Source organism: Hyperolius riggenbachi, chromosome 8 (genome assembly GCF_040937935.1).
Source record: "Hyperolius riggenbachi isolate aHypRig1 chromosome 8, aHypRig1.pri, whole genome shotgun sequence".
NCBI classification, from domain to species: domain Eukaryota; kingdom Metazoa; phylum Chordata; class Amphibia; order Anura; family Hyperoliidae; genus Hyperolius; species Hyperolius riggenbachi.
The window spans coordinates 54,061,054-54,073,793 of record NC_090653.1 but is presented as its reverse complement, the minus strand read 5'-3'; the positions used below and the strand labels follow the sequence as shown (position 1 = coordinate 54,073,793).

General features: G+C 42.5%; 1 protein-coding gene across 1 annotated transcript; it reads right to left on the bottom strand.

Annotated features, from left to right (window-relative positions):
- Window positions 1–8,090: 8,090 nt before the first annotated feature.
- On the bottom strand, window positions 8,091–9,041 carry LOC137527302 (olfactory receptor 8G17-like). Its single transcript, XM_068247810.1, has one exon. The coding sequence runs from the start codon at window positions 9,039–9,041 to the stop codon at window positions 8,091–8,093; it is 951 nt and encodes a 316-aa protein (XP_068103911.1).
- Window positions 9,042–12,740: the final 3,699 nt, after the last annotated feature.

Sequence of the window (12,740 nt, the reverse complement as noted above, 5' to 3'; positions counted from 1 at the left end):
AGAGCTGCAGCCACTAGGGCGCGCTCTATAGGCAGTAGCAGTGTTAGGGAGACCTGCCTAAGGTCTCCTACTGAATTAGTGCTGGCTTACTGAACAGGCAGAGCCGAGATTCGAACCCAGGTCTCCTGCGTCAGAGGCAGAGCCCTTAACCACTACACCATCCAGCCACACAACCCTCACTGATAAAGAATTACAACCATAAAACTTTTTCCTGCACAGAACGATTTCTGAGAGCAGGGATTGGATAAAAGAAAGGTCATTCTTTCATAAATTTGAGATGTGGGACCCTTAATAGACAGCTATTGAGCAGAGGCAATAAAACACTGAATCAACTTTTGTAAATGTTTAAATATAAAATAAAACCATGGGATATCTAAAAAAAAACATAATTTTCAGTAGTTGGAGGATAGTTACAGTTGTTTATTAGGGATGGCCAGAAATGCCCATTTCTGATTCTGCGGAAATGTAAATTTCCGCCAATGCCGATTTTTCCGGTTTCCAATATTTCTATTTCTGAGGAGTTTTTTATTTGTCATTTGTTGCAGGAGAGAAATATTGTCAAAAAATGAATGAAATACATCAGAAAAACAGAAAATCTTGAGATTGGCCTAAAATCATCACGGCAATCCGATTTTTGCAGAAAAAAAATGTCATTCTTTAATTGGCCCCAATGCTTCAGAGTTGTGTGATTGGGCTAAAATTACCAAGTTGCGATAAATCGCTAGTTCACTCTCCTGGAATTCTCACTGTTAGTAAAAGGGAAAAAGCAGACTATGCCATTACTTACACAATTTTCATGTTTGATGCAGCTGATCCAGAAAAATTCCCTTTGGGAGGGTCAGTCACATGACCCAGCGATCTGTGCACAAAATATGGGGCTGCCAACAGAGTGAGGTTTTCTTACTATGCACAAAACCATCACTTGACCTCACCCACCTCCATTCTCTCTCGTGCAGCACAAGGAGTAAGGAAGTCAGCAAGGCAAGCTCTGTGCTCACAGGAGAAGACTGGATGCCACCATTTCCAAACTTCTCCTTTGCTACCTCCTGTAAAGTGAAACCGTAACCAAGAATTGAACTTCATCCCAATCAGTAGCTGATACCCCCTTTCCCATGAGAATTCTTTACCTTTTCCCAAACGGATCATCAGGGGGCTCTGTATGGCTGATATTGTGGTGAAACCCCTCCCACAGTGTGATGTCAGGACCATGGTTCTGGCATGACACTATGGGAGCCATGTTGCATTGTGGGAAATAACAGCTGTTTACAGCTGTTTCCAACTGCCAAAAAAAGCAAGCGGCATCTCCTTCCACTGACATCACCTGCTAGGAATAAAAATGTCACCATGTGATAAATGTCAGAATGTATATCGGGGAGAGGAAAGATTTTACAATGGGGAAACACTGGCTACATCATTTATACATAATTATTGTAAAAATGAAGCACTTTTTTATTACATTATTTTCCCTGGAGTTCCTCTTTACGTATTTATGGAATAAGGGGAGGAGTTTGGACAGGTCATAATCTGCTAGTTAGCCCAACCAAGCAGTATCTGGAATGATCACAGTAAGTCAGCATTGATAGATCGGAGGAAGTGTATTGTCAAAGTGTGCCTGAGATGATGTGTGACATGATGAGATAAACATGTGTATGTACTGCACCAAACAAGTAAATAACAAGGCCATGTTTATTTTTTTTCTTTTCCTGCCTGAAAGAGTTAATCTTCAGGCATGCAAGTGACAGTTTCTGTTTTACCAGGCTGTTAACCCTCACCGATAAGGAATTCCAGCCATACAATCTTTCCTGCACAGAGCAACTTCTGAGGGCAGGGGATAGATAAAAAAAGAGCAATAGTTCATGTATTTGGGCAGCACGGTGGCGTAGTTGTTAGCACTCTCACTTTGCAGCGCTGGGTCTCCGGTTCAAATCCCAGCAAGGTCAACATCTGCAAGGAGTTTTTAAGTTCTCCCCCATCTGTGTGGGCTTCCTCCAGGCACCCCGGTTTCCTCCCACATACCAAAAACATACAGATAAGTTTATTGGCTTCCCATTAAATTGGCATCTAGAGTATGATACATACGCTACACAATACACACACACACACACACACACACATATATATATATATATAGAGAGAGAGAGAGAGAGAGAGAGACATATGCCTATGGTAGGGAATAGATTGTGATCTCTGAGATCACAATCTATTCCCTACATGTTTAAACATAAAATAAAACCACAAGATATCTAATAAAAAAGGTCAATTTTAGGAGTAGGGGGATAGATCCAACTGTTTTTGTCATCAGTTTATTTACACCTCAGGTTAACTTTAAATTGCATTTTACTCACAATTAGGAGGACACATCTCAGTTTTCATGGCCAATTTTGTTCATATACAATGCTGGTACTGCAGGAACCTGTCATTACTTTTACTGTAGTTTTGAAATGATAAGGGCCTGAGCCCACTGATGCAGTTGTGTCCGCTTTTCAATTACACATCAATGTTACAGATGCTGAGAAGCGGACACAACTGCGTTAGTGGGCTCAGGCCCTGTCACAAGAGCCCTAGTGGTCAGACCGCAAATGGCCTTCCAAACGGTGTCAGCGCACGGATCGTGCGAATCCTGGTCGCAGTCAATGTACAGGAACCGTTGGAAATTGGCCGCAGACCAACCAGAAGGGAGCCTGTGAGGTACGCTAATTACAACTTACACACGATTCCAGGGTATAACTGCCACCACCACTGATATGGGCCAGTGGACCCAACTGCCTGACTGATCCTGCGAATAAAAATGGTTAAACACACTCTATTCTGCCTAGATATCCACAATAGTAGCGTCTCTTCAGAGATCTGAGTTCAGTTCCTGTGTGTGCTGAATAATAGGGTAGCTGGAACAACAACTGACGATAGCGTCGGTTTATTGAATGCAATATAAATAATTAATATATACAGACAATTATTAAAATCAACAATTATTAAAACAGTAATAGCCAGTATGAAATAAAAGGGAGAAAATACTTAGGATTTGTGGAAAGATGTCCGTTCTGGGAAAACTTGTAGAGTTCCTTTTGTTCAGTTCAGCAAAGTTTAAAATCCAAGCAATATGGAAAATGTCCTTTGTTCAGTTTAGACAAGATGGCCGATCAAGATGGCCGTAAGCCATGTGGCCTCTGGCTAGCACCAGACAGCTCTGTACAGATGGAATGTGGAGGACTGAGGGAAGAGCCCCTCGCATATGCTTTTGATGAAGCTGGTTTGGGGGTGTAGCGAAGCCGGCCCCCTCTGAGTTACCACCCAATGACAGTTCATTCCCTCTGAGAGATTTTAGGGCTAAACTTATAAAATGCTGTAACTCATGAACGATACACGTTATATTTAGGGGGGTAACAGATTCATCCTTGTAAAATACAGATTAATATGACATCAGACATGGCTAGGGCAGCGGGTCAGGTTCCTGAGAAGATTCATACCTCAATAACCGGACAGGCCATCACAATGAATTTCATATCAGCACGGTGGCCAGATTTTACCGAATAAGACTATATGAATTTCATAGCTGTGCGATATTCGGTTTTCGTATACCGACAGGAAATCATACATCACATAACTTCAGGTCTGCTCTGGTCGGTGCCGGAGAGTCTGGCTTCCTCAGGGCCCCCCTGGGGAGCCAGCTTCCTGGTTCTTTTCATAAAGACATTTGGTGTAGGGGGACTGAGCTGGTCCCTGCAGGGAATGTGGCCACATGCGACATTCCTGAGGGGTGAGGGTAATGCTTTGCTCACAGGCGAACAGATCTCTGGAATAAAAACACAAAAGTGTCGTTCTCTGATCGCTTGCACGACTGCACAGATCCGACAGGGAGCGCTCAGGCAATCGACTGGGAATTCTATAGATTCACGTGCGTTTCTCACAGCTATTCCGTGACAGGCCCTAAGGAAAGCAGCCAGTCAGCTCTCTCCAGGTCACATGATCAGTGGTTTTGTTGTTGTTGTTGTTTTTTGGGGGGGGAGTCTTTTGAGAACTTCCATACCTTTAATTAAGGGGTACATTCTAATTGCTGGAGTTAGTGTTTCCCTAACCAGTGTAAATATGAGGGGAGATGGGGAAGAAATGCCTAGTGAACTCTGCTGAAGGCCCTCTCTATCTAAAGTCAGAAACAGGGAAGGCAATTGAGAGAATTCTGCACACCTCTGCTGTTTTATTGAGAACTAGCTGACCTAAGCCCGTTTTAAAACAGGCTCTAGGTCTTTCACCACCGCCCGTCGTGCGTGCGTGCACCCACCCGCCAGCTCGGCCGGCCCACCTCCTGCCCCGTCCTGCATCCTGTCCCAACGGCTGTGTCGGTGCAGGACATGCGCAGTAGCGCAAAAGCACTGACACAGGAACAGGGCGCAGGGACACTTGTATTTTATACATAGAGATAAGTCTTCCCATCGTAAAAGGAGGAGACCCCCAATCTTTTTCTCTCGATGGGGGCTTTACCCTACTCAAGTCTGCAAATCATCTATTATATACATAGCATCTACACAACATCTATTGTCACCTACATGCACCTCCTGAACATATGTAATAGATTACAAACAGCTCTTCCAATTTTTCACACACCTGACCTGAAATGCTCCCCAATCTAACCCATAACTGTCTGATGGTCTTTACTATGTAGTATAATTTACAGCAATGGGCACAATATGACATAAACCACAAAGGATGAGCAACAAGTAATAAAATCGTAGATGAGATGTAGGACAGGTCCTGAACTTATATTTTAATCAAGTAACAGTGGCATGCAGTGTATACCTTAGCAATTCCTTTGGATGGAATTCTCTTTCAACCGCCTTCGAACAAGAGGCAAAACAAATTGTTCACAGAGCCAAGTGCTTGGCTAAAGTTGGGACCTCTCAGAAGGCGATTATGTGATTATATAGAGCAGGGGTGTCAAACTCAATGCCATAAGGGGCCAAAATCGAAAACCTAGTCTAAGTTGTGAACAAAATTGTTTATTAAAGATATAACATTTATTGGACAGTCTCAAACTAAGCAGTGTAACTATAGCAAACATGAGGGCCCACTCCTCCCCCTTCTGCAGAGTAACGATATGGAGCAGTGTAATATTTACCTGCTCTCGTGCTGTTACGGCAGAAAAGGATCAAGATGAAAAGTGGCCCTAGGCAAATTTTTTGCCGTCACTTCCCCCATAGCTTTTTTTTTTGTAAGTTGGGGAAGTTGGGTGGGGTTTACCAGCCACATAAAGGGTTTTGGATCCCCAGATAAGGCCCCCATGTTAATTTTGCTGAGGGGTTCCATGGGTTATTGCTGCACCCCTGCTGAATGTGACAATGTCAACCAGAAGCACAGTGTCACGATCTGCTCTGCTGGCCTTGTTTCCCTTGACATTTGGATAGTTTCTTATGCAGCTTGCTTAATACAAGTCCGGGGGAAACAGGCCTTTTCTGTCAGCTCGCTGCAGTGGATGGATTTGCATCCACTTGTCATGCAAATTGCTTGCTAGCTTCCTTGAAGGGTTTTGAGTATAAATGTCATTTCCTCCCAGAATTCCTTGCTCGTCATCAGGTTACTGTTTGTTAGTCTACCTTGAGCCTCAGTCTGTTTAGATCATATTCTCGACATTCTAGTGAAGTTAATATTGAGGATTGCATTGCATTCGGCATTCCTATTAGTGTGCTAGTATTGTACTTTATTTGTATTGCCTATTCTGTCTTGTCTTGTCCTTGCGATTGCACTGTCGCCAGCAGTTGGCGGTAGTGAATCGTTCTGTCCTGAACATAGATCGCATTCTTGGAGTATAACCTTGGCTACGGTTGCTACTGGTTACTCCTTCTGTCTGTCTTGCTGTGCGGATCGCACTCACTCTTGCGGAAGAGCAGTGGATCCTTTCAGTCCTGTTCCTGTGTACGGATCGCACTCGCTCTTGCGGAAGAGTAGTGGATCCTATCTGACCTGTTCCTGTTGTCTGTCGGTCTGGAGCAAACGCTTGCTGTTGCTTGAGGTAAAGCAACCAAATAGCAAGCGTTTCTGTTATTTGTTTGTTTGTGTTTTCTGTGTTCATTCGTTAGTCAGGGTTGGCACGTTTTGTCTCTGTTGCGCTTATCGTGCGGAAACCGCGCCATTAACGTGTTTTGCCGCTGTTGCACTTCTCGTTCGGCAACCGCGTTTAGCTAGTGCGTTTGTTATTTTCCTTGGCGTTCTGATTGTAATTGTTTGCTGTGTCTTTCTTACTACACCTATGTTCTGTCTTTACTCAGTCTTGTGTCCCTGTTACAATCGCCTCTCCTGCGATTGGTGTTCTCACTCTGGCCTGTTCTGATGTGAAAATGTCTACTGTCTTGCTGTCTTGTTTATGTTTGCTCTGTTCTGTCTCAAGTCGTGCAATTCCAATCTGACATCTGTGGATGTGCAGAGACTTTGTTTCTCTGTGCTCCACAGCACCACCTGCTGGTTGGAATTCCTCTCCACATATATATACATCTATGTACTGGGTACTCTGCTTCCGTGATTGTGGAGATTCTCCTCTGCTCAGCGCACACGGCGTGCGCTGACTCTGGAAATCTACCTCAGATCGTTACACACAGTCACCGGTATGCTCCTCTGAATGGGAAGGGAGTGTGATGTTGTTCTTTTACTGCCTACATTGATGCATATTTGAACCTCTGAAGGACCACATAAAATGGCAAGGAGGTCCGCATTCGACCAGCAGGCCTTGTTTGACACCTGTAATTTTTTTTGTTAGCAAATTAGTACTTTTCCTGATTGAAAGTGGGTTTCCTGGGTGAATACAAAATCAGCATCAGGACAATCAATCATTTATTTTCAAATGACAGTAGAGTCCCAGTTATCCAGAACTCAACTAACCAGTAGCCTCAACCAACCAGCACAAATTGCCGGCAGTACTCACAGTGGCAAAACTCAACTTCTTAGGCTGTTTCTGGGCACTGCTGTGCTTAAAGTTTAAGTTCCACGGCTCTCCCAAAGTTAATACAGTGTAAGGAAGTACTGTATTTTAGCATTTAATACAGTGTTCATGGCATATATACATTGAGTAGGTTATAGTATTGTATTAGCTAGGCTTATTTGTAACACTGGGCTTTATGCACATAACAGAGGTAATATTGTTGTGCAGCGCACGGCAATATTACTCTTACTTCTGCCAGTAAGTAACGCGAGTTACGCTATTAGTGCGCCACATGGTACTCAAGTAGTGCAACCATTGTAGGACGGGTCACATGACCTTAAAGAGGAACTTAACCAAAACATAGTAGGGGCCGGGGGGTGGAATAAGTCAATACATTGCAAAGTGAGAACTTAGAAAATAGAAGATAGATCAAGAAATGATTGATACTTGCTGTATGAATCATTCATGATGTTTGCTCCAATGTGAGCCTGCAGGTCATCATCTTTACTACTGGCAGACGTGAAAAAAAGTACCAACTGTCATTATCTATAAACACACCTACTAACACACACCTGCTAGCAATGTGGTAGGCTAGAAGATGATATATATATGGGCCACGTCCTTAAAGAGGAACTTCAGCCTAAACTAACATACTGTCATTAAGTTACATTAGTTATGTTAATTAAAATAGATAGGTAGTATAATCTTTTACCCACCCTGTTTAACAGGCAAATGTTTGGGATTTTATGGGAGCAGCCATATTTTTGGTTGAAAGGAGGTGACGGGGAGCATGAGACACAGTTCCAACTGTCCTGTGTGCTGATCACTACTCCCAGCTGAGCGCGCTGGGCTGCAAATACAATAACATCAGAAATCCCATCATGCTTTGCACAGCATCAGGAGAAAAATGTTTGGGCAGATTTATTTGAATGGGCAGAGCTTAGCTTCTGTGCAGCTAAAAATGAGGCTTGGGTAAGAAAAACAAAGTTCTGATGCTGTGAAACTATTAAAGAAACACCAAGCCTTTTCAGTGCTGCTGAGCAGATGTTTTAGTTTGAAGGTTCACTTTAATGACACAGTTTACAATTTGATGGGATTACACTGTCCCAGAAAATCTGTTACTAGATACAGTAGATCATATTAGAGAGAAAAGACACGGGTTTTCATGCCCTTCAGTGACCATTTATTTATGCTTTTTATGAAACCTCAGAGTCTTTCTCAAGGCTAATTTAACATCTTTATTTTTCAAACTGTAAATCAAGGGATTTAGCATGGGGACTGCTGCTGTGTTAAAAAGTGAAAACATTTTACTGGAGTCCAAGTTGCCCTGCCATGTTGGCTTCAAGTACTGGAATCCCAAAGTCACATACAGAAGACCAATGACGGTGAGGTGGGAGGAACATGTGTAGAAGGCTTTCCATCGGTCAATGTTGGAGTGGATTTTCAGTATGGAGATTATAATGAAGACATAAGACAAGAAAGTCAGAAGAAAGGGAAAAATACACATTAAAAGTCCATTGACAAGAATGTAGAGTTCCAAAGTTGATGTATCATTGCAGGAGAGTTTTATTAGTGGCACCATATCACAGAAGAAATGATTGATCTCATTGGATTTGTAAAGAGAGAAGCTTGACAGGTAAATAAGAATTGGAATTATTTGAGACAAACCAAGGACCCAACACACTGTGGCCAGCAAGAGGCAAACCTTTCGGCTCATGACCGTGGTATAGTGTAGGGGTTTGCATATGGCCACATAACGGTCATAACTCATAGCTGTCAGTACATACAAGCTATCACAAGAAAATGAGGAGAAAATGAACATTTGGGTCATGCAAGCAATGAAGTAAACAATTTTATTATGAGTTACAAAAATTACAAGAATTTTATGAAGGGTGATGGTGGTTGAAGACATGTCTAGGATGGACAAGTTGCCCAGAAAGAAGTACATGGGAGTGTGCAGATGACTATCGAAACAGACCAGCAGAAGGATAGTCAAGTTGCCACCAAGAGAGAGTAGGTACATTATTAACACCAGGAGAAAGATCGGAGCTTGAAGTTCTGGAACATCTGAAACACCCTTCATAATAAAGTACTTCAGTGTTGTCTGGTTAGTGGGGCACATTGCTTTTGCCATGTCTCTAGAAACATATAAAAAATAACTACTCTATTTCATGTTTACAGAAGTATTACTAGTTCATGGGAGGTAAATTGTTCAAATATTTTTTCTCTCTTATTGGAAAGAATTCAGACGTTTATGTGTCACAAGAGTATCAAGTTGGGGCTGGTAGTCTCAGCTTGTTAAAATATATAAAGTTTGATCTGCAATACAATAAATAAAGAAAAGGTGAACTGTAAATAGTGCAGTTATTTTCACTATTTGGTGTTACATTTAATTCAACCCCTCTCCTTCATTTTACACATCCAGATAATCTCAAGGCCCTGCCACTTCCCTAACATCTGAAAAAAAATGCCCCTCTTAGCTTGAGAGTCCACCAAACTCCTACGCCCATATGCCATTCACTTTTTCTTATAAGTTTTCTCCTAGGAGATAATGTTCATCTTCTGTTTACAATAACATTTTAGCCTTCTGCAATTGAGAACATACTAAAAAGTAGATGAATAAATACTGCCAACATTATTTTCTTGCTTGGTTGGTGGCTTAAAAAACATTTTATTGACAAGATGTGAAAATATCTCCTTGGAGAAAACTTAGGAGAAAGAGTGAAATGCATATGGCCCCTAGTTTGTGATATCATAAGTCTTTGCCCCAACCCTGTATCTTAATTAATGCAGCATCCTCTTATGTAGCGTTCCACTAAGAATCTCTGTAACCATAGGCAAAACCAACTTTCCAAGAACAGGCCATTCCAGCAAGTTCCACCCTAAAGCTAGGTACACTAATGCGACTACTGGCAGGGATCAGGAATCCTTCGAGCGACAGTTTGAGTCTTGATGCTATATAGAAGTGTTGCTAGCCAGCAGGTTAGCACAGCATTTTGTTACTATGGAGGGAGGAAAATGGACAACAAGCAGTGCATTACAGAGCAGAAGAGGGGAAACGTTCAGCCAAGATCATCCGGAAGGCCAGATCATTTGCAGACAGTCTCTAGTAACCACCTCAGCCAAGTGTAATCAAGCATGTATATGAAGCTTAAGGCCCGTACACACGCCTGACTGCAGGCAACGACGGGTCCGTCGTCACCTCCTGCTGGGCAGGCGTTCCAGCAACAGTCCGGCGTGTGTACAGTCTGTCTGCAGACTGATAAGGCTGTTTCTGAGCGATCCGCCCGGCGGATTGCTCAGAAATAGCCTTATCAGTTCACCGACAGACTGTACACACGCCGGACTGTCTGCTGAAAACCCGCCCAGCGGGAGGTGACGACGGACCCGTCGTTGCCTGCAGTCAGGTGTGTGTACAGGCCTTAAAAGGGAACATTAAGTGAAAATAAACTGATAAGATTAACAATTGTATCCGTCCTCCTACTCCTAAAAATGACTTTTAGATATCCAACAGTTTTATGTTATGTTTAAAAAAGTAGATTTTTTTTCTCAGCTCAATGGCAGTCTGTACCGTGTCTCAGAGAGCTCAAATATATGAACTATTGACTTTTTTTTATCAATCCCTTGCTTTCCCTGCCAGGAAAGTGTTTTATGGCTGTAATTACTTATCAGTGAGGGTTATGCTATAGTGCGACTGGATCCTGACTGGGGAGAGACTGTCATTTGCACAGCTGAATATTAACTCTTTCAGGCAGAGAAAGTAGAAAAGGAGCACAGCATAGATATTGGTATGAATGCCATTGCACATACACATGTTTATCTCATCATGTCACAGGTCAGTTAAGGTCCCCTTTAACTACTCTAAGACCGGCTAACGTCAGTGGGCGTGGCCATGGCGGCAGCCCCAGGACCTCCTAACGCCAATTGGCGTCAAGTCCTGGGACTGCACTTTGCAGGAGATCGCGCGCAGGCTCTTGAGACTGTTAGACGGCGTAAATTATCACCGTCTATTTACACAGTGCAGCGCTGCGATCAGCAGCAGCGCTGCACTGGGGACAGCAGTGTGGCATGGCTGTCCCCCTGGGGGACAAGAGAGCAATCAGCTCTCATAGGCAGAAGCCTATGACAGCCGATCGCGGGATTGACAGGCTGGGGGAAGGGAGGGACGGAGCAGGGGGAGCCTCAATATACAAATATCACTTTTTATTAAAAATATTAACATAAATGTTTATATAACAAAAGAACAAACACAGATGGGGGCGATCAGACCCCACCAACAGAGAGCTCTGTTGGTGGGGGAAAGGGGGGGGATCACTCGTGTGCTGTGTTGTGCAGCCCTGCAGCTTGGCCTTAAAACTGCAGTGGTCATTTTAGTTAAAATGTGCCTGGTCTTTAGGGGGGTTTACCACTGTGGTCCTCAAGTGGTTAAAGCAGAATTCAGGGGGGTGCTTGCTTGTCAAAATAATAAGAAGGCAACATTTTGTTTTACAAGTCTAACATAAAGATACAAAAGTCAGCACAGTGGTGCACACCTGAAGTCAAGCAACTTTTAGAATATGTATGAAGACAATGAAAGGTTGCGTTGCAGAAAGTGGGAGGAGTTGTGTACTCCTAAACAAGTCACAATTTAATAAAAATAAGAAATGATGCTCCTACACTACTAGACTTGCTCAAATATATGTGCTAATCAGTGGCAGCTTCAGCTTCAAATTTGTGGGGGGGGGGGGGGGGGGTTAGGGGCACAATGACTGGCTGGTAAGGCCTATCTGGGTGATCAAAATCGATGTTTATATAGGGCGCCTTAGATATTTTTGCCCTAACTCAGGTGATAAAATAAAGGCTAACTAGTTCAGCAATGATAGGAACCAAATGTAAATATCACAAACAGAACTCAGAGGCTTTTGAGCAGAGGAGATTATCCAATTGATGGTGCTATTATGGAAGAAAAGTTATCTACAGATGTACTAGTTGGCAAGTTGGCTGGCATGCTTTAATCCTTGCTTGTGCTCCTGTGTAGATAGATCACAGAACTGTATGTTACGGGGGGGCACAGTGATTCCTAGGGGGGCAATGCCCCAGCATGCCCCAGTGTAGCGCCGCCCCTGGTGCTAATTGCTCTCATTTAATGTAGATATTTATGCAGAAATCGCACATTGTAAAGCAAAGTAATGAACAAATAACAAAATTACAATTCCAAAGTACGCAGGAAAAAGATACAGTTAACAGATTGTTTACAACTCTAAAATATACAAAGGCAGGTTTTCTAGAATACTATAGCAAAGGAGAAACCGACAAGGAGAATCCCAGCAGGCAGTTTTGAAGCAAAGGGGGAACACAACTATCCCTGTTGTATAGAGTAAAAGAAAATGGCATCAATACAGTTTAGTGCTAGCTCTAAGGGAGAGTGAGGAACGATCTGAAAGAATCACTCCAACGTTTGGTGGGATATCACCTTTGTCAAGGGATTTAGGTACGTCGAGTTCCAGTTTTAAATGAGTGTGATTAGCACATATATTTTAGCAGGTCAATTGGTGTTCGAGCATATTTTTTTTTTATTGAAATCTATAAATCTAACAATAATAATTACTGATCTAAAATGCATATTCAAAAATAAAATCTTAATCGTTTGCAAACCACTCTCTCCTTTTTAACTTTTTTTTGTAAGATACTCAGAGTAACCGCTTAGTTCTGCTAATCTAATTAAAAAAAAAAGTATATTAATACTATTTGTAAATTGGTGACTTAGTGTAGATTATAATTTTGCATTGACTGTTCCTGAATGAAAAGATGGATCTGATTGGTGGATTGCATTGCAGACTGGAACCTACATCTA